General features: G+C 44.7%; 1 protein-coding gene across 8 annotated transcripts in view; it reads right to left on the bottom strand.

The window, feature by feature from the left end:
- GPAT2 (glycerol-3-phosphate acyltransferase 2, mitochondrial) overlaps positions 1–26,808 on the bottom strand; it is a 76,103-nt gene that overhangs the window by 3,107 nt on the left and 46,188 nt on the right. For 7 of the 8 annotated variants that reach the window (XM_053401506.1, XM_053401501.1, XM_053401507.1 and 4 more), the window contains 11 exons: positions 24,311–24,520; positions 22,551–22,661; positions 22,299–22,384; positions 18,501–18,619; positions 13,701–13,771; positions 12,572–12,833; positions 9,479–9,627; positions 8,534–8,611; positions 7,754–7,885; positions 6,165–6,285; positions 322–387 (listed from right to left, as the gene is read on the bottom strand). In XM_053401506.1, the coding sequence (XP_053257481.1) occupies positions 322–387; positions 6,165–6,285; positions 7,754–7,885; positions 8,534–8,611; positions 9,479–9,627; positions 12,572–12,833; positions 13,701–13,771; positions 18,501–18,619; positions 22,299–22,384; positions 22,551–22,661; positions 24,311–24,520 (1,405 nt within the window). The remainder of the gene's footprint in view (positions 1–321; positions 388–6,164; positions 6,286–7,753; positions 7,886–8,533; positions 8,612–9,478; positions 9,628–12,571; positions 12,834–13,700; positions 13,772–18,500; positions 18,620–22,298; positions 22,385–22,550; positions 22,662–24,310; positions 24,521–26,808) is intronic. The other variant, XM_053401508.1, reaches the window with a different exon arrangement.

Raw genomic sequence — 26,808 nt, 5'->3', positions numbered from 1 at the left:
GGCCAAGCAAACTGCCACATGATGACAAACCTTAGCTGCTTAGCATATTTATATACACATAACATTTCTATGGCTCTTTCAAGTGTTTAAAGTGCTTTGCAAAGTGTATTATCTAGTGGTGATCCTAACAACAATACTGTTTAAGTCAACAATATTATCTCACCATCTTGCCGGTTGGTGCATGAAATTGATGGCAGCAGAGGCGAGATTCAAACTGGGAAAGCCCCAGTTTGCAGCGCTGTCCTGCAGCCACTGCATCACACCAGCTCTACACTTACTCGCTTGGCTACCACCTGGCCCTCTCTGGGCCTCTGCACTCACCAAAGGAAGAGTCTTCTTTTGCCTTTCTTGCCAAAAAACAGTGCAGCTTCTCCACGAACTGGGACTCTGTAGGGGACAGCAGTGCTGGTGGTCAGAAGGACACAAAGCAGAAAGCAAAGGGAGGTCACTAGCCTCAGCTGCACCATTAGCACTGGGAGAGGGATCTCTGCACCATGACAAATGTCTAAGGGTCACAGCAGCTCAAATTCTAAATATGAACCTGCAGGGTCAGAGGTTGCATCCAAAGGTAGAAACTCAACAATATCTTTGGTGGTTTTTTAAAAAAATTTCAGAATAAATCATGTGCAATCACAGTTTCAGTATAGTTTGTCAATAAACAAAAACAAAACACAGTTGATTAATGGCATCCATTCTGATTCAACAGAATGCAATAAAGAAGAGAAGTCGAAATGAGAAAAAAGACAAAATTCTGGAGAAAATAAAAGAAGGAGAGAAGAAACTGAGAGCAAAGCCAAAGTCACAGGAGATTTTGAAAGAAATAAAGCTATTTCAAGTACAATATATGGAATTGATGAACCAGGAAATAGAATGGAAAATTAAACAAATGAGACAGAAGACATTTGAATCAGCAAACAAATGTGGGAAATTACTGGCATGGCAATTGAAAAAAAGACAAAAACTAAATACAATTACAAATCTGGAAGTGGAAGGGAAAGACATACATAATCCAAATGAGATCAGAAATTGCTTCCAGAGATATTTCAAACAACTTTTTGCACAAGGGCCACAGAACGAAATGGATATAGACCGATTTTTGAAGACGAATGGATTACAAAAAATTTCACAAGAAAGTAAATTCATGCTGAACTGTGAGATAACTGACCAGGAGATAGAAGGTGCCATTCTAAATATGAAAGTGGGCAAGTCTCCAGGACCGGATGGATTGTCTTCCTGCTACTATAGACTGTTGAAAGAGTGGCTAATGCAACCATTGAAGGAAGTTTGTAATGAAATTATGGAGGGGAAAAGGGCACCAGAATCGTGGAAAGAGGCCTACATTACACTAATACCAAAAACAGAGACTGAAAAGACTCAACATAGGAACTACCGTCCCATATCCCTATTAAATGTGGATTACAAAATCTTTGCTGACATTTTAGCTAAGAGATTGAAAAAAGTATTGATTGAGGAGATTCATAAAGACCAGGCGGGCTTTCTTCCGGGTAGACATCTTTCGGATAACCTAAGGAATATAATTGACATTTTGGAGAAGTTGGAAGTGAATATAAACACTAAGGCTGTTTTGATATTTGTGGACGCGGAGAAAGCCTTTGACAACATTTCTTGGAGCTTTATGAAGAAGAACCTACAGGGTATGGGGGTAGGCCATGGTTTTGAGAATGGTATTGGTGCAATATATTCAGAACAAACGGCTAAACTAATTGTAAATAATGTGGTTACAGAACAGTTTAAGATAGAAAAAGGGACACGACAGGGATGCCCAATCTCCCCTCTGCTTTTTATTTCGGTCCTGGAGGTCTTGCTGAACATGATTAGAAGGGACCGGATGGTTAAAGGTATACAGGTCGGAGCCAAACAGTTTAAATTAAGAGCGTTTGCAGATGATTTAGTCTTGACACTACAGGAGCCAGAATCTAGTACCAAAAGAGTTTTAGAACTAATTCAAGAATTTGGTCAGGTGGCAGGATTTAAACTGAACAAGTTAAAAACCAAAGTACTTGAGAAAAATTTAACACCGATAGAGAGAGAAAAGTTCCAAAATGAAACAGGCCTGACTGTGGTTAAGAAAGTGAAATATTTGGGGATTAATATGACAGCTAAAAATGGGAATTTGTTCAAAGACAATTATGAAAAATGTTGGGCTGAAGTGAAAAAAGATTTAGAAATTTGGTCAAATTTGAAGCTTTCCTTGTTGGGTCGAATTGCAGCTATAAAGATGAATGTATTGCCTAAGATGTTGTTTTTGTTTCAAACTTTGCAAATTTTGGACAAAATGGATTGTTTCAAGAAGTGGCAGAAAGACATTTCTAAATTTGTCTGGCAGGGCAAGAAGCCTAGAATAAAATTTAAGATATTAACTGATGCAAAGGAAAGAGGTGGATTTGCCCTGCCAGACCTGAAACTTTACTATGAATCAGCAGCATTTTGCTGGTTGAAAGACTGGCTGCTTCTTGAGAACACAGACATTTTGGATCTTGAAGGTTTCAACAATGTTTTTGGGTGGCATGCATATTTGTGGTACGACAAGGTGAAAGCACACAAAGCTTTTAAAAATCATATTGTCAGGAGAGCACTGTTTAATGTTTGGACTAGATATAAAGATTTACTGGAAAATAAAACTCCAAGGTGGTTGTCACCAATGGAGGCTAAGGCTCAGAGAAAACTTAACATGGAGGCTAAATGGCCAAAATATTGGGAAATCTTGGAACTAGAAGGGGACAGACTGAAATTGCAGAGTTTTGAGAAATTGAAAGATAAAGTGCGAGATTGGCTTCATTATTACCAAATAATGGAGGTTTATAATTTGGACAAGAAAGTTGGTTTCCAGGTGGAAAAATCTAAATTGGAAACAGAATTGCTAGAATCCAAAACTAAGACCTTGTCAAAAATGTATAACTTGCTGCTGAAATGGAATACTCAGGATGAGACGGTTAAATCTGTAATGATTAAATGGGCACAAGACGTTGGACATAATATTATGTTTGCTGACTGGGAACAGTTGTGGACCACCGGGATTAAATTCACAGCATGCAATGCCTTAAGAGAGAATATTATGAAAATGATATACAGGTGGTACATGACCCCAGTCAAGCTTGCAAAAATCTATCATTTGCCCGATAATAAATGTTGGAAATGTAAAGAGACTGAAGGTACATTCTTTCACCTTTGGTGGACGTGCCCAAAGATTAAGGCTTTCTGGGAAATGATATATAATGAATTGAAAAAGGTATTTAAATATACCTTCTTGAAGAAACCAGAGGCCTTTCTCTTGGGCATGGTCGGCCAAGTGGTGCCAAAGAAGGACAGAACTTTTTTTATGTATGCTACAACAGCAGCAAGGATACTCATCGCAAAGTATTGGAAGACGCAAGATCTACCCACTCTGGAAGAATGGCAGATGAAAATGATTGACTGTATGGGACTGGCAGAATTGACGAGCAGAATCCGTGACCAGGGAGAAGAGTCGGCTGAAGAAGATTGGAAAAAATTTAAGGACTATTTACAGAAACATTGTAAAATTTAAGAAAGTTAGATGGTGTTGGATTGAAATTGAGAGGTTTCTAGCTGCAATGATATATAAGAACATAGATGGGGAAAAGAAAGGGTTTGAAAAATAAGGTAATGTTATAAGCTGTAATGCTTTAAATGAAGGATTTGCTGAACAAATAATCTTAATTGGGATACAAGAAGGAGAAGTATGAGGAGGTCTGAGAAATTTGTTATTTAAAAGTATGGTTTATGAATTTTATGCCTGTGTTTAATGTTTCTGTTTGTTTTGTTTGTTTGTTTGTTTGTTTAAAAAATTGGAAAATTTAATAAATATTCCTTTTAAAAAAAAAAAGATTAATGGCATCCACTTTTCGTAAGAAGCAGTGCAGGGCTTAACTAACAGAATAGTACACTGAGATGCAAGATTATAAAACAACATACACCAGGAAAAAATCTCATCACACAACCAGCAACAGCTTTATGTACTTGTAAAGACCCATTACCAATATGATGCAGTTGTATATTGGACTGATCCATGCATGCTACAACAAGCCTTTGCCAACCTGGTGCCCTCCAGACGTTTTTGGACTGCTGCTCCCACCAGCCTTGCCCAGCACTGCCAGACTGGTGAAGGCTGTGTCAAAACATGGTGTTAGTTCTGCAAACTCAAGGAAAACCTTTGGCTTGCAAGCTCTCCCCTCTCCTTCAACCTTCCATTTCAGTGAATCCTAGCCTGCTGTTATGAATAAACTGAGAAACAGTGGTTCAAAACAAACACTGGTGAACCAAGAGAGCTTTGTTTAGATACTGATCAGAGTTGGGGATAGCTCATCTGGTAGAACATGAGGCTCTTAATCTCAGGGTCATAGGTTCGAGCCCCATGTTGGGCAAAAGATTCCTGCATTGCAGGGGGTTGGGCTAGTTGACCCTCGTGGTCCCTCCCAACTCTACAATTTTAGGTATTAATCCACTATCTTTGGTTCCTATGTAACCAACCAAGTTTTGAAGTAAACTAAATGCTGACAAAGACTAGTTGCTGACTAACATCTACTCAGGAGTGGATGCACTGAAATTAATAGGACTTACATCAGCAATGTCTATTAAGTTCAATGGGTCTACTCTGAGGGGGAATAGCACTGGATGCAACCCAAAGTCCTTCTGGCTGCACACAAGCCCAAGGTTGAGCATTACCTGCAAAGTAGCCCTAAGTATGAGAAGTAACTAAGCTGAACACTTCCGGTTCACTTGTATGTTCAAGGCTGTGTTTTTCAAACTGTTCCAAGCATCCTAGGATTCCCCCAGAAGCTTCCCAGGGGCTTGCCAAGGGGGAGACAATAAGAGATTAAGAGTCTCACACTCTACCAAGTGAGCTGTCCCAGATCAATAATGATGGACGACCTTCCCCAACAAACACACTTCCGCAATACTACTGATCCTCCTTGGAAACATGTCACTGCAAGGGAGAGCTGGGTTATCCTCCAGGCTGCACACTCAGTTCACTCAGGGCAAGGAAAAGCCCTAGAACAGGGGTGTCAAACGCAAATTCATCGGGGGCCGCATCAGCAGTTTGGTCACCCTCAAAGGGCCGGTTGTATCTATAGGACTCAATATGCGCTCAATATAAAAACAAGTGGAGGTTTCCTGAATGCATGTAAAGTGGAGGTTTCCTGTGTAGAACGGCCGGCGCCGCTAGAGGGCAGGCGTTCTCTGGCTTGTAGGCTGCCGCGCATGCGCTGAAGAGGCGGCTTTCTTGTGTCAAAAAAAAAAGTGAGAATAAAAGGTGAAGGCTGGCAGCCGGCGGCGGCTACACGGGCCACATGACGAGGTCTGGCGGGCCGGATTCGGCCCGCGGGCCTTGTGTTTGACACCCGTGCCCTAGAATATGCCCCAGAATCCTCAGCAACACACAGGGAGCACAGCTGACAAGGCAGGCAGAAAGTTTGAAAAGCAGTGCTCAAGGGCCGCCTTCACCATTCTGGGGCCCTTCAGTGGCTTTAGGCTTCATCATCTCAGCCAACCAGCTTTATTGATGCTGGGGCTGATGGGAGATGTTGTCCAAAACATTTGGAGGACACCAGGCTGGCAAAGGTGGCTCCAGGAAAATGGGACACTGCTAGGCTGTTACCAGTTTAGGCACCTCCTTCCTCATGAACGTAGCAAGCAAAAGGCTGTTCATGGAACACAATGGACACAAGAACCTGAAGAAAAGCAGGGGACAGTAACTTTTGTGTTGTATACCCAAGTTAGTGAGTGCAGAACCTAACTAACAGCACCTGGGCTTTGCTAATGAATCAAATCAGCACAAGGCTAATTCACCTAGGGAAAGTCAAATCCTGACAGTAACAACCCATCAATTGTTACCATGCAGCAGTTGCTTAAGGTGTGCCAAAATGAATCCAAAGACTTTTACTGGTGAGCTATTCAAAGGAAGCTCAATCCTGTAATAACTGCGAATATTTTTGTAAAGAGAGAATGCTGGGTGCTTCTAGCATTTGGAGGAGCTTTGCTCAGTGGTGGGGCCTTTTGCATGTAGAACAGATGCCCTCCCACTGAGCAGAACCTCTCCAAATGCTTGGAAGCACCTTCCCAGGGAAAATTAAGGCTGCTGGGAGCCACTCAAGGGAAGAGGAACCTGGCTGTGGGGCATATACCTGACTGAGGAGACTCCATTTCCCAGAGGAAGACAGTGGCTCTTTCCAAGGTCTTCAGCAAAGGGCTCAGAAGACAGCAGAGGAACACAAAAAAGTTGGAGCAGTTTTCCACCTGGCTTATCTAGGGCAGAAAAAATGAAGAGAGACATAGGGACTCTGCTAAGACGAAGGTTCACATATTGATCCCGACTGCTTTGTGTGGATACTGCAAAAACTTACATGCGTGATAAGCATTGATCCCACAATATAACCCATCTGGAAGTACCCAAAGCCAATGGAACTCCCTTGGGAACACGTGCAACACACTATTCTTTGGAGTAACAGCCTGCATGCCACAGAAGCTAGGCAACACCAGTGGGGAACAACATAAGCGCTTGTGCTATGATACAAACACAATCTCTATCAATAAACCACGCTTGTGAAAATTGCATGGGTTGTATCCAATGCTGGTCCTACCCACAGCAGAAGCATTGAAATGAATGTCTAAAACTAACCTAGGCCCATTCATGTCAGTGGGTACAGTTCTATTATCTGTTTTCATGGACAAAACTGCCTTGTACACACCATGTCACATTTTCAGCAGAGTGGAACTATCTACAGAAACAGCATCTCTGTAAGAAACCATATGCACAGAGAGAGGCCTGAAAGCAGCCTCTGTGTGCCCGGGAGGTGGTGCTGTGCATCCAGATGTTTTGGAACTGCAGAAAGTCTCTCCCAGGCGATGCAGCAAGTAGAGATGAGCTCAGTGAGCTCCCCATCCTCAGCACCAGCCAGTTAATTACAGGGAACTTCGCTCCCTTCTTGAAAGAACACAGAGGAAGGTTTCAGAGCCTCAGCCCACACAGCTGGCATTTGAAGAGACAGGTTGTGAACTCAGGATGTGTCATATGGGTGCTGGGAAACAAAAGAAGTGGGAATTTATATGGTAATTTGATGTTCCCTCTGACAATGAGGATGAGGAAGGAGGGTGGCCTCCAGAGCTGTGGCGCCCTTCCCACATGAAGCCCGGCCCAGCAGGAGGATTTCAAGGATCCTCAGAGCAGCAGGGAAGCACAACAGACAGCAAAGGAGCTCACCTTTCCCACCCCGCTAGGAAGCCTGGTTGGGAAAAGCAGGCATCTTTTCCCCAAGAGGAGCACATCTGGGCATGGGTGCAAGGTCCCTGCTCCAAATGTGGCTCCAGTGAGACCAGTTTATTGAGTGTGGGTGTAAAGAAAACCCCTCGGCCACACCTCATATTGAAAAGATATCAAGCACATGCCCTGAACATTGTGCTTGTACTTCATCTCCCCGCCCCCCCAAAAGGCTGAAAATCCTACCAAACAAAATTTCATATGGCATGAAAAGTCCTATGAAGGGGATGAGCATGGGAAGAGTAAAATATTGTGCGCAGAGTATCATATTTCCTTGCAGCAAACTTTAAAAAACAACACTGGGCTGCCTGGCCATAGCTGCCTGCAGGTGAGAGATGCGGGCAACTGGGACAGGGAGAGAGAAGGGCAAAGGGTGGGCAGAATTTCTGCCTCAGTGGCAACTGCAGGAGAAAGGGAACTCCAGTGGGAGTTTTTTCAGAATGGGGTTCACGGTACTTTGAAGCAGCAGTTTCCAGTCTCGTCGCTGTAATCACTGTCACTGTCCGCAAAGTCATCTGTTGCCTTCCACAGCAACCTCTTCGTGAAGCGCTTTTGGGCTGTGTCACACACCAAGACATCACTGGGCATCTGGGAGGAAAGGAAAGAAACCAATTTTTGAAAACCTTGGGAAGAAGAGATATGAGGCTCTGCTGCAACCACAGGCGCCTGGGCCAGCCGTTGCCAAATGCCAAGCTGGGACCAAGTAGTGTGTCATCAGAGAACTGCTGTGAGCCCAGAGCGGCGACACACAAAAAGGCTGCCTACTGTCTCTCTTCATGATTCCCTGCTCTAGCCTCACGTTTGCCCAATCAGCCTCTATTGGAAGAGGCTCCCACCATTTTGCTGCCTCTGTGTGTGTGCTTGTGCATGCAAGTTATTCAGTCCTTCCCAAGGCAAAATTACCCACCTTTAGAGAGGCTGCTTGTTGCACCTCTGCATGAGTTACAGCACTGGGCTGTCCTCCCCAAGAGGAGGCATTATCATATCAGTGTCTCATGCAGGAAGAGCCCTTTGTGGGCATAGAACTGTGGCTCTTACGTATTCCAAGAGTAATCCTTTTTGCACGCAAGAGTGGAACAGTTTTAATATCAGAAGTTTGGGAAACCCAGGCAAAATATTATCATTCCACAAGGCTGATCTCATATGGTGTTTAAATAACTCACTCCTCCAATTTGCTCACTTCCCCCCACCCCTGGCCACAGCACCACACACACCTATCCTGAGAGCTTCTCTTACCTCCTCAGCAACCAACAGTCCACACTGGATCAACTTGTCCACAGCAACCTGGCAGTAGTTATACAGAGACTGGCAAGGCTAGGAGGAAGCAAAAGCAAATCAGCAGGACCCTCACTCTCTACTACCCCAAATGAGAGACGAGAGATGGGGTGCAGCACACACCTCCATCAAGAGTGTCAGCTTGCCTCTCTGAAGTGTTTCCATGATCCTGCATTTCTCTTCTCTCCCCCCGCTCCACCTTTTTTTGCTACTAATTAGTGGTGATGCACAAGGTCCCATCCAATTATAGCAAAGCACCTTTAAATAATATTTGTCTCAATGGGGGCATTCTGTATCTGCAATGGAGAATTCATACAAGCAAGTGACCCTGGTATAGTATGGAGCAGGAGTGTATAAGATTTTCCAGCAATGGCCTGCAGGAGATGTTCCAGGGACAAAAATGGGAAGAGCAATGAATGCTACTCTTACTGTAGGCTACATTCCAGCTATGCAAAAGCAAGACGCTCTCACACACACTTCCCTCCCTTTCCATTCTCCAGGCAAGCAAGGAAGGTGAGGAGTCATCACAGTTTAAGGACACACATCCCAGCCCAGGTAAAAGTCACTGAAGGAGGTGTAGTGCATGAAAACCAGCAGCTCAAGAGAACCAATCAACACCTGCCAAGAAAGAAAGGCCTTTGCACAGTGGCAGAAGGCCATCAGCGCAGGGCAGGGCAGGCCGCTTGGCAGAGCGTTCCAGAGCCTGGGTGTGGCTATGGGGAAAAGCCCTCGTCACCAAGCACAACTCAGGTGTTGGTGAGACACAGAGAAGAGCCTTTGAGGAAGATCACAGCAGGCAAGAAGGTCATCTAGGTCAAGCATCCTGCTCCATAGCTCTGCAGGCTTTGCAGGTGGGGCTCGGCAGGCAGAGAATGGCCCTTTCGAAATCACAGAGGGGCTCCCTACCTGGCATAGGAGGAAATCCCTGGGCAGCAGCTGGACGAGCAAGACAGTCTTGTTGTGGAGCTCTTCCTGGACCAGGACCACATCCCTGAGCTGCTCAGGGCTTCCCAGGAAGGGCAGCAGCTCCACCAGGAGGGCATTGGCAGCACAGACTGCAGAGAGGAGTCAGGAAAACCATTTAGCATTTACTTGCTATCTTTGTCTCATTCCACAGCTGTTAAATTTAGTGATTTAGAAGAAGATTTATGGGGACTTCCGGGTTAGCGCCATCGACTAATGGCGGATTCCCTCTGAGCTCCGGAGGGAATCGGCTCTGTAGGATCGGGTCTGGCCGCTGCGGCGACGCGGGGACCCTTAAAAATCACAGGCGGTGAAGCCTGTGAACCTGGTGACTTGGCGGGCACCATTTGCGCCCCCCCGACCTGTGAAGAGCCTTTTTAAAGGCTTCGGAACGGGGGACGGGGTGAGCGGCGCGGTGCTGAGAGTCGACTGCTTCTCCTGCAGAGTGAAGCCGCATTGCCATGGTCGGAGAGCGTTGACTTCTTCTTTGGAACAATTGGACTCTAAAAGTAACAACCCGTGAGTACTACGGAAATTGGTATCGTAAAGGAAAATTTTTTTTTTAAAGAATTAGGCACGATCGGGGAAGGTGTAAAAAGGAAGTCTGCCTCCCCGTCTTGTAAACAAGTTAAAGCAAAGACCTGCTAACTAAGGTCGAGAGAACTTCTTTTTTCCTTCTTTGGTAAAAGACTTTAATTTCACGGTTTGGCAGTATAAGAAATCTTGCTGGAGGATAAAAGAGCTAATTTTGGGAGCTGAAGTGCCACCCTCCTGGACCCGGGAGTGTTCCGCGAGAGAGCCTGTTGATGAGGTACTAAAGAGTTTGACAGCTGTCAAATTAGCTGTCAAGACAGAAAAAGAGAACTTTGTTTCTGCTGCTTCTGCTGGTTATATCTGTTACAATTTTTTACAATTTGTTGAAAACAAGGAAGAACCGATACAAACTAACTGGATTTTTGGATTTGAACTGGAATGAACATTAAGAAACCAAAATCCCTCTAGGGGGGTTTTGGGACATTACAAGAATGGCTGTAGGAGAGAGAGTTCAGGCTGAATTGGACAGAGTCTTTGTTCTCTTGGGAAAGTTACAAGGCCAAATTGATGTTTTGGCTATAAATGTTACAACTCTGGACTCAACTGTAAACAATATTATGGAACCTGATAAGGATTTGAATCAGGAAGTTTATCCAACTGAACAGAAAGAGAAACTTGACAACATTGAGTACTTGGAGAAGGAGACATATGTTGTCCCTGAAGAAAAGGAAGGAGGAACCGTAATTCTGCAGATGTTGAAAGAGGATTTGAGGTTTGACATGATGGCAATGAATGAAAATAAGAACTTGATGTGGAAAATCTGGCCTGAATTGGAGATGGAAAAAAGGAGAGATCTCCTTATGTGGAGATCTGAAGACCTAAGGATTACAAAATTGCTTAAGGTGGAGGTTGGAGCCTTGGGGACATTTGGTTTTGAAAGGAGTAAGAAACAAGATTTGGGCCCCACCTTTAAGTATGGAGGACTGGTTGGAAGAAATATGGATCCTGAAGGGCCAGAGCGTTTCCGAGATTTGGTGTTTAATTTTAAGGACTATCAGAAAAACCAGCAGAGAGGAATTGAGAGAGAATTAAGAGCCTCGGATGTGAGGTCTCCAGGCTAATACTAGATTAAGACTGGTGGATATTTGTGGGGTACTGAAACCGGGAAAGGGGGTGTGGGGCTTGGGAATCCGAAGGGTACATAATTATAATGTGTTTTTACTTTCATTTTGTTTTGGTAATGTGTATGAAATTTGGGAAATTCGTGGAAGGGAACCTGGGTCGACTTTAGAAAGAATGTTTGAGGTACAGGTGTTGATGTTGAAGTTTGGATAAGGTAAAATTGGTTTGTTTTAAAACGGACTAAATTAAAGGAAAATAAGGTTAGTAAAAATAAATTGAGGAAATGAATGAAAGAGAAAAAGTAAAATAATAATATGTTAAATTAAGCATAGAAATAGGTTAAAAATTATGGATAAGGATTTGCTGAATTAACAATTTGAATTGGAATACAAGAAAGGGGAGTATGAGGAGATCAGGGAAATATGTTATTGAAAAATAGATTTTGTGAACTTTATGTGCTTTTAATGCTTTTTGTTTTTCTTTTTTTCTTTTTGATTTTATGTTTTTTGTATTGTATTAAATTCGAAAATCTTAATAAATATACTTAATAAATAAATTTATAGAAGAAGATTTATGATTTGGAAGAAGCGGGAGGCCTTGTGCAGGATGTACCTTAATTGTCCCCTGTATTGTTCCCAGAGAGAGGTGCTTGAGAATTCAGGTCTGGTCAAAATTTACCTGTTTGCTTAGAGATAGTGATATGCCTGTGGTTTTCAAACGCTTGTTTAAAGAAGTAGAAACGCTTGGGAAAGACCTGTCCTTATTACCCAAGTTACGAAAGTGCCATCTTTGGTGAAACACTTATTAAAAAGCAAGATATAGCAGGCATGAAAGTGTGCACAGTATGGAGAACACAGCAAGTCCTTTCCCCCCTTTTAAGTCACACATGGCAATTACTTTGATAGCTACGCATGGATGGGTGAATGGGTTTCTAATAATTTCTGCAGTAAATTAACTTCTGTGGATGTATTGGCAAAGCTGAGATACAGCCCCAATTCCTTTGGCTCTTGATCTCCTTGAAAATCTCAGGTTTGCACTGGGAAATCTCCCAAAATGCTATTGCTAGCCTTGACCAAGGCCACCCACATCTTCTTTCCTAAGCTGTGCAGCCTTGCAAAATTTGGCACTGGGTGGGGGACCCACCAATGACCTTGCACAATCAGGGCCAGGCCTGCAGTAGAGACTTGAGAGAAGGGGAGTTGAGGCATCAAGAGAAACTTCTGCTCTCTTGCAATCTGCAGCATTGTGAGCCTTTTTCTTATGTACTCTTGGTGAACTTATCCCCAAATGCTGGGACCCCTCCTCCCAAACTATCTCAGCTAATTAGAAAGGAATCATTCAATCAGGCTTCCTGTGAGCCTGAGGACCCTCTAAACTCACCTCCGACCGCTTCCTGGATGAAAACAGGCAGGAGGGCAGTGCTGTGCTGGCTCAACTCTGTCATGGCTTCGTCTGTCTTCTTGGGAACCACCAGGACATCCCCCAGGGAAAGGTGGTAGAGGGAGATGCAGTGCCGCAGCAGGAACAGAGCATGCAACACCACATCACGCACCTGCCCAGAAAACCCCACATCATAGCTGCGCAGCAGGATCTCCTCAGTGAGCCAAACAAAGTCCTGCATCAGCTGGGAAAGGAAGACGCCCTAGCAGAGGACAGAAGAAAGAAGATGTTGTTGTTGTGATGAGGTAAGGAAAATCCCAGTGAGCACCATCCTTCAAGCATGCTCTTTAGAAGGCATACATAGATTGCTTCAGAACAGCCTTCCCCAACCTGATGCCTTCAAGTATGTGGACCTCGTCTTCCATTCATCCCAGCCAAAGGTTGCCAGGCATGATAGGAGTTGTGGTGTACAACATCTGGAGGGTACCAGGGTTAGAGAAGGCTGCTTTAGAACACATGCATATTGGATAAAAGTTTTTACCCCTCTCTACATCCTAAATGAGAACAGAACAAAGGGGGAAAAACACCGCTGTCTACTTCCATATTCAATTATGGGAACCAAGCACTGCAGCTACCATTGCCAACATCAGAAAGTTGGTTTTATGCAGAAAACAGAACAGCAATACCTCAGCTGTGGCCCTGTAAGCAAGGATCCACTGCATGGCAGAACACCTAATAAGGCCACTGACTGTACAAATGAGACACAAAGACAGTTTCTCAAAGAGCTGCTTTGTGATTGTGTGTTTTATTACATGCACGCACTGCATTTTAAGATTTTACGTGTGTGTGCAAAACCAAGACTGGTAAAGGTTCCTCATGCTCTCCTCCATCTCTGTTACCCCATTTATAAAATAAGGATTAACCACAGCCTCTCCTTGCAAGATCTTTGGATCTCCAAGACCCTTATCCCTGGGGTCTTTGAGGTAAGCAGAACCTGAAGTTTGGCAGAACCAAGTCCAGTTTCCCATCATCCCCAGAGGTGCCACTAAAAAGGGTCAAAAGTCCCCCGTTGCTTCAGGAATACTTAAGAAAAGGAAATCCTGGATCCAGCTCCTTTTCACATTCTTACCTCTTTGTGTTTGTGCAGAAAGAGTGCAGACATGATCTGTACAGCCATGATGGCAGAACAGGACACACCAGCTAGAGGAGGAGGAGGAGGAGAGAGAAAGAGAGAAGAAACCACATGGTTAACTGCTAGTGCCTATGATTCCATGTGGAAAATGCTGCATGTTGAAAATACGGTGGGCTGGTGAGCCAGTATAATGGGGCCACACAGCATACTACATTTACTGTTGCCAAAGCACATCTACTCAGTGGGACCTTGTGGGTCAGGCTGTCAGAAAAGATAAGGAGACCTGGGCAATTCTAGCCAGTGGTCAGCCTGTAACCCTTCACTCCAGGCTGCAATACAAAGGAGCATAAAGAACTCACCATTTGTACAAAAGAACCTGCACCTGCTTAACAACAAGATAAAACACTGGAAAGAGGTTGCGGGGGGGGGAGTGCTACACATAGCATTATATTAACTCTCTGTCATTATAAAAAAGGAAGCCAAATTCTGTCTCTTGCATAAAGTATTAAAATTAAACACATCTGCACAATCTATTCTCCATAATATAATATGAAAATGTTTATTATTTTTTCATTCAATTATATCCCCGCAACTCTAATGGCTTTCTGTATCACTGCAGATCCTTTTTACAGATAATTGTCTTTTTTTAGTTATTTTGCTTCTGAGAAGAGAAAAGGCACCTGCTTACTCAGTGAATATCAGAAATGACACCAGAGAGCATATGCTCACATGCAGAGATGGAATATCCATACAGAAACACTTCCCACCCAAGATAACTTGGGGGAAAGCCTTGTATCAGGAAAATCACCCAACTAAGCCATGGATAGGATTTTGTTTTTAAAATGAGGCAGGTTGCCATTTCAAAATATCTTGGGCTCCCAGCAATTACCATGGGGCACAATCAACTGGGAAGATCTCCTGCGCAAACCTATTTGAAATGAAGAGAATGTTGTGCACAGATGAGCAGGAGGCTCTTGTGTAGCACCCACCCGTTTCAATTCATGTAGGACAATTCCTTGGCAGAGTGCACCCAGTCCATATGGATCTGCTTGCCTCCCATAAGAAGAGCCTGCAAGATCAGGCCAATGTACAGTCAAACCTCGGTTGTCGAACGCAATTCGTTCTGGAAGCCCGTTCAGCTTCCGAAACGTTCAACAACCAAGGCGCGGCTTCCGATTGGCTGCAAAAGCTTCCTGCACTCAAGTGGAAGCTGCGTCCGACGTTTGGCTTCTGAAAAACATTCGAAACCTGGAGCATTTACTTCCAGGTTTTGGGCATTCAGGAGCCGAAACATTCCAAAACGGAGCCGTTTGGGAGCTGAGGTTTGACTGTACCATTAAGTCCATCATTCTGTTCTCACAGTGGCCACCCAGATGCCCCAATAGGAAACTTGCATACTGAATTCAACCACAAACACAACCTCCCATCCTGTGGCTTCCAGCAAGTAATATTCAGAAGCATTTCTGCCTCCAACCGTGCAGGCAAAGCATAACCATTGTGGCTAGCAGGTACTGATAGCCTTCTCCTCCATGAATATGTCATCCATTCATCCAATCCTTCATGCTGGCCCAAAATCTGCTACCTGAGGTAGCCCCTCACTCTGCATCTCATAATGAGAGCTCAAAGGCAGGGAAGTTTTCCTTGTCTCTAAACGATGTCCTGCCACAGGCCCACCATTCAAGCCCAAGGATTTGAGAGCCACAGTCTGCCTCAGCCCACCCTCCCTTCTGCAAATGTGCACAATAAGGCAGGTGGCCAAGTCTGGCTGGTGGAAGGAGAGTGGGGGTTGATCCAACTGGATCCTGCAGCCAAGGATAAAACAGAAGTCATGAACGAGATGAAGATGAAAATTGAGCACTGCAGGAGCTCTGGCTAGCAGAGAGGAACTTGAAAGGGCTGCTTCCTCTGCAGGAAAGTTCACAGCTCAGAAGAGAGGCCTTTCATTGCCCGCTAATTGTGCATGTGGTCCTGTCACCCAGATTTCCTCCAACCTTGTGTCCAAATGGCAAAACTAAGGGGGGCATATGGGGGAGGGCATGAAGGGGGGGCTTCAAAAGGGTCAGAGAGAAAAATCAGTGATGGGGCCCTCAGGCTGCTCCTAACATTTAGGGAGAGGAGAAGAACAAAACAAGGTCTTTGTTAAAAGATCATCTGCAGAGACAGAACAAAGCAAGTGTAGTTTGTTGTTCTTCTCTTTAGTTGATTCAAAAGAGGAATCTTCATATTCTTTTCTTCCACAGTTTGTTTAATCACCCTAATTTTTGAACACTGTAACTATTTTTCCTCGCAGGGGAGCCGCTCAATCCTCTTAACAATTTTGGTTGTGCTTTTCTGCACCTCTCCCAACTCCACAATGTGCTTCTTGAAGGGGGATTATGATTGCAGGGCAAAATTCTGCATTACGAGAAGACGTACAGGAAGATTGCACTTGGTGGGGTGCCTGAGCTGCCTTTTTAGCTGAAGAAACTGATTGCAATGGGCCAGTTTCTGTTCTTGGCTGCCCACCCCCTTGGCTGAGGGAAGCGCCTCAGCAAGACGGGTTTTTCCCGGGCAAAGCACTCTTTTTCCAAATCATAAAGCGAGGGCGGGGGGAACAGACACACACGCTTGTGAGCCATTTGCAGAAAGTCACGCAGCCTGTGCATTAGCGAAGACAGAGCAGTTCAGGTATTATACTAAAATAACCAATAATTGGAAAGTTACATCCACACTCTGGGAGACGAGCAATAAACTAAAAAAACACACCTTGACACGTGAGTTGAATATTTTATGTAACTGGGAAGGCTGTGACTGCAGCTCAGAGCCACCTAATGTGATTTGCTGCTTGGCAGAACCTTTCGGTTACCCAACACACAGACAGAAGGCTACCCAAATTGGCACAAGTTCACTTGTCCCTTCACATTATTTTGGATTAGGCAGGCCCCCTGCCCTCGTGAGCCAGGGAGGAGCCCCATGGGCCACCACTGGGGTCACACTGAACTTCAGGGGGTGCTCTGAGTGCCTTCTTGGAGGACAGTGCCACAGAGAGGAGTTCCTGACCTTCTCCTGGCCTGGGAAGTGTTCTTGCACTGCACTTTGCCAAGTCCTCAGGGCATCCCTGAAGCTCAGCATTCCCCAACTGAGAAGCAGAGGAGAGTCACGGAATCCCCACCAATTCTGGATGATGACCAAGGGCCTCCCTATGCCAAGGGAAATGAGGCACTTCTTAAAATATTCTTATTTTGCTTAAACGCCTTTGATCTGTCCCCATTTTTCCAAATATTATTCTTCAGCCTCCAAAACAAGCCCTTTTCCTACTGCTGCCACAAAGTGCTCATGGCCTCAGCTGCATCCACAGTTTGTGCCGCTTCTCGACCAGTCTGAGGCGGAAGCTAGCAGCTTGCATGTAGGCATCTGCCTGCAGGGCCATCTGTGGCCCTGATGAAGAAGCCACTTCCTTCTCTCTGCTTCTGCCAGGCAGACAGGAACAGATGGCACATCTGCCAAATGAGCAGCACATACAGCCAGCTACTTGCGCCAGGAACACGACATGGAGATCCTCGAAATAATGTACCAGAGCTGGGCTAAGCAGAACACCTCGGCTAGCCACTTACTTGTGCTTCCTCAGCCTCTGGTTCTTGGCAGCACCCTGCAGCACTGACTTGAAATTTTAGAGCCATCACCTGGAAGCTGCACTTATTTAAATAAAGATCTCTGTGCAAACAGAAACTGGGAGTTCCTTCAAAAGCCTAGAACAGCATTTCCCAAACTTTTTATATCAGACACTCCCCCCTCCCAAGTTAAAACTGGAAACATGGTGCACCCTTGCCAAAATTGCATCTTTTTACATTCAATCCCCTCTCTCAGTGCCAGCTCCTAAACCAGGCTTCCTCAACCTCGGCCCTCCAGATGTTTTCAGACTACAATTCCCATCATCCCTGACCACTGGTCCTGCTAGCTAGGGATCATGGGAGTTGTAGGCCAAAAACATCTGGAGGGCTGAGGTTGAGGAAGCCTGTCCTAAACTATCACCCTCCCTACAGTGTGGCAGGCCCAATGCCTTTGCTTCTGTCATACGACAGTTAAGGTATTTCATTTTGTGGGATCCACCTCTCATGCTGAATCTATACTGTCCTGGTTTTTGCTGGAATGGTTTTCCAACTTCCCCTTTTAAAAATTACTGTATACTGTATTTCTGTAACCTATTTAAAAATATATATTGAACGAGCCAAGGGCAGCTCATGTGGTCCTTCTCTCCCCATTTTCTCCTCACAGCAACCCTGTAGGTGGAGCTGGTAACAGGGATCGACAGGCCCAAAGTCTCTCAAGGAAGGATTTGAACCTTGGTCTCCCCATCATAGGCCAGCCTTCTAATCACTGCATCATGTTAGCTCCAGAGTGTGCAAAAATAAGCATTTCCTGCCCTTGGAGGAGTGCCCACTTCTCATGTTACTTTCTAGGCCTTTCTTCTGAATGAGATGGCAAACCTGGCAAAACTCATGCAGCAACATGAAGGGCTGCCTCTTCTTGGGAAGGGGAGGGCATTCTGCTGTGTTCACAGCAAGAATTATCATTAAATTGCATCTGATGCACAAATGCAGCAGAATGATGCCCAGCCACCCTGCTAAGCTTAACTGGAAGGCCAGCCCCGAGCACAGAAACATTCAGAGCCACAGCAAACCACCTCCTATCAGGATGGGCACCTTAGACTCATGTAGTCCAAAGCAGAAATTATCAATCACTGCAAAAGCTGTGCAAGAAGGGCTAGGCATCTGCCTTCTCAATAAAACAACTATCCCAGACAAAATTACTACTCACCGCTCAGTGTGTGTAGGCCCAAATTGTACACCAGTATTTCCTGTTCTGTGTTCAGAGCTATGATGCCTTTAGACCCTGGTGACCATTGTTCCAGTTTCTCACAATCCAAAATGCTACAGCTAGGAAGGTGGGCAAGGGAAGGATGATGGGGAATGAACAGTTTTTACAAAAACAATATCACAAGTACAGATGTTGTTGCTTCCCCACACACCCTGGGCTAGTAGTGTTAATCCTTTATCTATTTATTAACATATATATATATATATATATTTTCTCACTCTTCCTCCAAAGGAGTTCAGAAAGGCATAAGCAGTTGCATACACATACACACACTTCATCCTCTCAACAACCAAATGCAGTAGAGTAGGCTAAAAGGTGATGACACCCAGTGAACCTCATGGTGAAGTGGAGTTTTGAACCTAGATCTTCATGGTCCCACTCTGACACTCTAGGTAGAAGTGAAAGCGAAAGGACCCCTGGAAGGCTAAGTTCAGGAAAGACTTTCAGTCATGTGGCCAGAATGACTAAACCACTTCTGACGCAACAGAACACCGTGACACTGTTTACCTTCCCACCACAGTGGTACCTATTTATATACTTGCACTGGTGTGCTTTCAAACTGATAGGTTGGCAGGAGCTGGGACAGAGCAATGGGAGCTCCCCCTAGCAACACTTGCCTTGTATTCCTTAGCCACACCCACTTAACACCACCAATTTTGGCCATGCCCTTTCTTTTAAACAGATTCAGCAGTACCTCTTGAATAAACAGACAGTTCCAAGACCTGTGCCGTTTTTTTAGAAATTAAGCCATACATTCCACAGTAGCTTCTGAAACTTTTAAAGCAGGGCTGGCGAAGCTCAGGCCAGGGGCATGGATGTGGCTCTCAGGATTCCTCCCAGGCCACAACCCCTCAGCAGACCTTTCCGGTGGCCTCCACAACCACTTTTGCCTGACACATCCCTTCACTGTGGCAAGGCTTAGAGGATGGAGAGGGGTGCCATAGAAACTTCTGTTTTTTCATGACTGGGCCATAGCCTACAGTACAAAAGGTAAGAAATGAATCTGTTGCTTGGCCCACTGGCATGCAGCCCCCAGAAGGTTGCCCCTGAGATAATGCAACCCTTGGCATGAGAAAGGTTCCTCACTCCTATTTTAAAGCTTACAGAGGCCCTTACTGCTAGGGCTTATACCAGCGCTCCCATTACAGGCTTTCAGCATTGTTTTCAGCTGGCACACACCACCAACTAAAGCAGACATTGTCAGAAAGGATCGTGAGGGGCTGCCTTTACCAAGTCAAACCATTGGTCCATCTAGTTTAGTAAACTGCCAGAGTGGGCAGAAGGTGGGCAGGGATCTTCGGGAAAATTGTTGGATGATTTACTGTCGACTGGCAAAAGTTTCTGTCTCCCAGCAGTTTAACTGACTCTTAAATTAGGCTATTCAAATCTCTTTATCTGTAGCAATTCACCTGTAGATTTGCATATGTAGGGTACGCCTGCATATAAGTAACTGGCTCCTCCTGAGCCTCCCACCCTTCTATGCAGTTGCCTTTGCCACTGATGAATGGGAGTAACTTTGTTCCACATTTGTTCCTGATTGCTGCAGGCTGAGGGGGCAAAGCCTCCCACTCTAACAGATGACACCATAATAACATTAAGTTATTAAGCCTGCCATCCACACAAGAGCGTTCTTGGAATATTTGACCCTGGTCAAACCATTGGTGGACAACTGCCAATTTTAAACTAGCCAGCTGACCGGCAAGCCAACCTAATTATAGTTTATATTAAAGGCCTGTGATCTTAGCTGTCCAGAGTCTGACAAGAAGCCAGAGGTGTTCATCTTGCTTGCTAAAAGGCTTACAGGATGCTGAAGCTGTAATTTCTGACAAGTACGTAAGACCTGCTGTTGGTTGCAATCAACGTTTACTTCTGCTGGGAATTTGGATGCTAAAGAGATATTATTCTAGCTGTTCTTGCAGAAGCTATTGTTATGAAGAAATCTAAAAATTTCCTGAGGTCATGCACTGATCAAAGGTATCAAGAGACAATATGAAGCTATAGTATCCTTGTTGAGCTATTTTTAGTTAAACAGTTCAGGATTCTTCCACTATATCCTCACATAAATATGTGAAGACCCCGGTCAGCAGAAAGGATTGCTCAGCTTCTGACTCAGAAGAAGCTTATTATTTGTCACTAGCAAATTTGTGACTTTTGAGTTTATTGTTGGCTTCCTGTAAGCTTTTGCATGCCATTTCAACATGTTTCTTAGAAGCAGACTTATGGGTCTGTAAAAAAATGGCTCATACTTGTCTCATCTTCATTCCCTTAAGATCTCTGAGTAAGTTTCTGATTCTCTTTCCCATCTAAAAGAAGGGAACCTCATCACTGTAAAATGAGCAGCCAGAAGACTCTAGAATCTAGACCAAAGCAAAACTCTGGCCTGGAGCACCTTAAGACCTGACCTGTACACACCCCCCACCACCCAGCAATTACGCTATGGGGTGGGGAGATCCCACTAGGAAGCAGGAAGAGATCCTACTGACCCCAGGGGGAGCTTTCTTCTTAAGCTTAATTGCTCCACAGAGGGGTGTTTTTTGTCAGCATGGTAGCTGGGCTGCGAAGGTTTCACCCTCCTCTCCCCATAGGCTGTTATGCCCACAAATATCACCCCTTTATTTCTGACCCTGCCCCATATACCCACACACCAAAGAGCATGTGATCAGGATTAAATGTACATAACAATGCAAAGCAGTCTGTTTTTTCCAACAGTCTGTTTAGTTTGGTGAAAAAGGTCACATCCACACCATACATTTAAAGCACACTACTTCCCCCAAGAATCCTGAGAACTGTAGTTTGTTGAGGGTGCTGGGAACTGTAGCTCTGAGCGGCAAACCACGGTTCCCAGGATTCTTCAGAGGAAGCCAGGTGCTTTAAATGCACAATGTAGCAACATGACAACACTATATTTAAAGGTAAAGGTAAAGGTACCCCTGACTGTTAGGTCCAGTTGCGGATGACTCTGGGGTTGCATGCTCATCTCGCTCTATAGACTGAGAAGCTGGCGTTTGTCCGCAGACAGCTTCCAGGTCATGTGGCCAGCATGACTAAGCCGCTTCTGGCGAACTAGAGCAGCGCACGGAAACGCTGTTTACCTTCCCACAAGAGCAGTAACTATTTATCTACTTGCACTTCGACGTGCTTTTGAACTGCTAGGTTGGCAGGAGCTAGGACTGAGCAATGGGAGCTCACCCCGTCGCAGGGATTTGAACTGCCCTAGGCTCTATGGTTTAGACCACAGCGCCACCCGCATCCCAACACTATATTTAGACGGACTTAATTGGAAGGACCGCTCCCAAGGGCTTTATATGTCTCCTAATTTGGATTTTCAAACAGTCTGCTGACTGTGTGGGCTTTTTTGGATTTCTTGTTTGCCAACTCATCCCATTGTAAGACAGCCCCCAGTCCTGCCCCAAATTCCCACCCCCATCAGGAAAGGTCAATTTCTTTCTTTATTCTCCTCTGTGTATTTTGCCACATGACCTTCGATCTCTTCAGGATCCATATTAAAGTCAGCTCAACCTTCTCAGTAATGAGACACATGTGCTGAGGCACAGACAGCACATGATAACATGGAACAGTGCATATTATTGACTTTTCTCAGACACCCCACTACCACCACTGCTCAAAAGAATTTCACTTGTCTTACAAGTGACATTGAGAGTCAAGTTTTTGCCACACCTTGATTACACTTCATAGGCCTAACCTTTGTGGGCCACCACAACTCCAGAGCTGAGTTACCGTTTTCCAAGTATTTCTGGTAAGAGGAGTTCCTCCAGACACTTTCCAGAACCGCTCTGCCTGAAGAGGCTGTTTGCTACATACTCCTAGGCAGAAAGGAACAGAAGCCAATTAAAATGCCAGCCTTCCACCAGAGGATCCATATTAAAGTCAGCTCAACCTTCTCCACCAGAGGTTTGGGAAGATTTGTCACTCCCCAGCAATTCTCTTTCTTATTCCCATGAGTCTGGGTTGAATATAACAGGGGTCTACCTGCAAAGAGAAGGGCTGAGCAAAATCAACCCGGACACAGCCCAGTCCTCCACAAGCAGCTCTGCAGATGGTCCACAGGGATGTCCAGAGGCTGAGGGTCTGGGTGGGGCTCTGGGAAAACAGAACAAGTGTTAAAAATATTAATTCAGACTTGGTTAACATATGCAGAAGAAGAAGAAGAATTTGGATTTGATATCCCGCTTTATCACTACCCGAAGGAGTCTCCAAGCGGCTAACATTCTCCTTTCCCTTCCTCCCCCACAACAAACACTCTGTGAGGTGAGTGGGGCTGAGAGACTTCAGAGAAGGCCCAAGGTCACCAAGCAGCTGCATGTGGAGGAGCGGGAAAGCGAACCCGGTTCACCAGATTACGAGTCTACCGCTCTTAACCACTACACCACACTGGCTCTCAGAATCCTAATGCAGCAGAATCCTAAAGGAGTAGAATTCTGTGTGAACCTTCAGGTGTGTGATCAATTATTTTTAATACTCCTTAAGTAAAACAAAGACTGACTGTGCAAGTAAAGAGAGAGGTTCCAGACTACAGTGGTACCTCGGGTTACATACGCTTCAGGTTACAGACTCCGCTAACCCAGAAATAGTACCTCGGGTTAAGAACTTTGCTTCAGGATGAGAACAGAAATTGTGCTGCGCAGCGCGGCAGCCCCATTAGCTAAAGTGGTGCTTCAGGTTAAGAACAGTTTCAGGTTAAGAACAGACCTCCGGAACGAATTAAATACGTAACCAGAGGTACCACTGTACTTGACTTCCAGATATACTAGTTTTCTACTTGTAGCAATATTATATATATGTCCGTGTGTGTGAGAGAGAGAGACAGAGAAAGAGAAAGAGAGAGAGAGAGAGAGAGAGAGAGAGAGAGAGAGAGAAATCACTCAAAGTCACTTCATGCTGGGTGCCATAGCTATGACAGCTTGTTCCACAGATATATCCAGAGCACCTTCCAGTTCTATTTGGCTGGGTTAATTTCCAATTTTGCTGCCTGAAGATACAGACAAAGTACTTGGAGAAGTATTTAAAGAAGTCCACTCGGAAGATTGTAACAACTATCAGCTCCTCCTCAATATTCCCTTCCTTGGCAGGAGGTAACTGGGTAGCTCCGGGCACTGATGGGGACATTTCATAAAAGTGGCCTCCCGCAGTGACAAGTTGCCCATACTAAGAGAAAGCAGGCAGCTGGGGTTGTAGGCAGGTCTGGAAAAGGAGAGAGAGAACCATCTCATGGTCTGGTTCACAGGAATGGACAGACATGAAAAGTACCCTTAGAAATAAATGGAGAAATCCAGTACTTTTATGTAGCAGGGATTGAGCACTAGTGACTCCGCACACCTCACCTCCCCATCCCCACCCCCATGAATGATGACTGAGCATGGCTCAGTGGGCATGGAAATAAAACAGCAAACTCATTCTTCAAGTGCTGATCCTTTTGTAGCCAAAATGGTGCCAAACACACAGAAAGAGGTAAGGGGCAGTATCAGCAGACCTGAAGAAACCCCAGGGCTTGCAATAGTACAAAACAAAAACAAGGAGGACTGAGTATGCTCATTGGTCATGGAATGCCATCTGGCTTACATGCACCCCAAACAAGAGTAGTCCACGTGGAATATTTTACTGCAGGTCCCACTTGTTCGCTGTAAATGGTGATGATGATGATGATTATCCTGCCCGTCTGACTGGGTTGCCCCAGCCACTCTCAAGTATGGATTCTCAGCTCCTTCAGACCGAACCATAGCAGTTCTTACCACTTTCCCCCTGTAACCAGAGTCAGGAGCCACATCATAGGAGATTCCAATGGGCACAATCATGATGTCAGGGACAGTGCCTGAATGGAACGCACTGAACACCAAGCTCAGCCACTCCCTGCTGGAGGCAGAGACCTGTGGTGCACCAGCGAAGGCCTCTTCCAGGAAGATCAGAAGTGGTTGTCTACTCCGGAGAACTTCCTCAACATACTGTGGGGGGAGAGAGAAATCCCTGATCTCAAGCACCAAATCAACAGAAACATGTTTACTGATAAATTTTAGTTGATGATGCGTGCCAGAACAAAATCAATTTTTGATGAATATATATTTTAAATATAAATAAAATTCTATTGGCATGCAAAAATTGGACACAAAATTCAGCTGTCTGAGAATACAGTATAAGCTTTCCTGTAAAAAAAAAAAAGCCCTTATGCTTGTGAATATATTATTGAAACTGTGTGGGCAACATCTGCCAAAATATCAGATGCTAGAGAGATAGTGCAATAAGATTTCCACTGGGTAGGGGCAGGGTGTCAGTACTCCTCTTCATAGCTCTTCACTCTCCCCCATGACCGGCAAAATCCTAAAAACAGGCAGGATAATAAAAATTGCAGAAGCAATTCTGTGTATTCTTTCAATTTGCATAATTTATAGAGGCTGCAAAGTGCAGGCTGGAGCAGATGAGACTTTCTCACTTGGGGTAATGGTGTTGGGAGACAATGAAAAAGCAGGAGAATGACATCATGCAAGTCTGTTGAATAATAAACTGAGAAATATTCTCTCTCTACTGCAATAACATTTTTCCTACAAGGGCCGACATTGATGCTGAAATGCAGCATGACCTGAGCTCTGCGAGTGCAGCTTTTTCCTGACTGAAGCACAAGGTGTTTGAGAACATTCGCACGGAAACCAAAATGTTTGTTTACAAAGCTACTGCACTACCAACTTTACCGTATGCTTGTGAAACATGGACCACTTACAAACACCATCTCCAACTCCTCAAAAGATTCCATCAACAGTGTCTCCCAAAATTTTTTACATATCACTTGGGAAGACAGGCGAACTAATGCCAGTGTATTGGAGGAAGCAAAGATCACCAATGTTGAAGCAAAGATTCTTCAACATCAACTTTGTTGGACTGGTCATGTTGTTCGGATGCCTGATTATCGTCTTCCAAAGCAACTTCTCTATTCCTAACTTAAGAATGGAAAGCGTAATGCCAGTGGACAGCAAAAGAGGTTTAAAGACTCTCTCAAGGCAAATCTTGAAAAAAGTAGTATAAACACTGACAACAGGGAAACACTGGCCTGTGAGCGTTCCAATTGGAGATTTACCAAAGGCATCATGGATTTGGAAGCAGCTCAAACTCAGGATGAAAGGGAAGAAGAGTTTGGATTTGATATCCCGCTTTATCACTACCCGAAGGAGTCTGGGCTGTAGCAAGTTGCCTAGTGACTTGCTGTAAGAACTGCATGGTGTGTTTCAGCACCTATTTTTCTTGAAAAAAGCACTGACCTCAACAGGCACCATTTGGAGATGAGCCCTCAATTAGATGGGTCATCTGCCTGACCTTATGCTCCAACCAACTTTACAAGTAAGTCTTCATGCCAAGCAAATAGGAAAAAACACCCATTTCAAAAACATCAAAGCAGTTCAGAGCCCATGACATGAACACACAATCCAGGGGTTCAGCTGATACACCATTAATGAAACAGATGAGCCTGTTGCCACATGGAAGTGCCAACATCCACATGGCTCCGGGGCGAATGAAACTGCAGTAGAAGATAGGCTGTGCAATGGGGCTGGGGCTGCTGGGGCTGCTGTGAGTGGGAAGCGATGTTTGTGCTTTCCCCAAAGGTGTCTGGCAGAGGAGGAAATTATAACGACAATTTGCAAATGCAATTGTCACTTTCTGGCTGAGGAAGCAAGCTGTGCAGGTTTTTAAACCTGCTTCCCCACTGAACGAAAAGATCAAATTGTCTTTTGTGCTTTTCTGAAGAGACCATGCATGAATATCACTAGTCTCTTAGACACTAAAGGCTATTCTGTGTTCCCTCACCAGGAAAACATGAGCAAAGGAAAATTGACTGCCCCCCCTACCCACAGCAGAGATTCAGATTCTCCAAGTCTCATTTCAGCTCTAATGAAGCATAATACTGTAGCTAGATACATCATTTGAAGAAGAAGAATCTTTATTTGTATCAGCCACTAGCCATAGCCATAGCCATAGCCATAAAATAAAATAAAATGTACTGAAGATAGAGGTAAAAACTTAACTATACAAAATACATTCTGGAGGTTTCCATCAATAATCAAATAATAGATCTTATTCTAATTGCCCCTGCTAAAAAAATTGCAGTTTTTACTGTCATCTGAATATCTTGATCTGCTAGACGAAAGCACACAGTAACAATGGTTGAGCGACCTGGTATGAGTAGTAGTAGAGGGGTAATAACCTCACTCTTCAATTAAAGGAATTCAGGTCGGAGCTAAACAAT

This window comes from Podarcis raffonei, chromosome 8 (assembly GCF_027172205.1).
Source record: "Podarcis raffonei isolate rPodRaf1 chromosome 8, rPodRaf1.pri, whole genome shotgun sequence".
In the NCBI taxonomy this organism is placed as follows: domain Eukaryota; kingdom Metazoa; phylum Chordata; class Lepidosauria; order Squamata; family Lacertidae; genus Podarcis; species Podarcis raffonei.
Note: the sequence above shows the minus strand (reverse complement) of the source record. Positions and strands in the feature narration are given on the sequence as shown.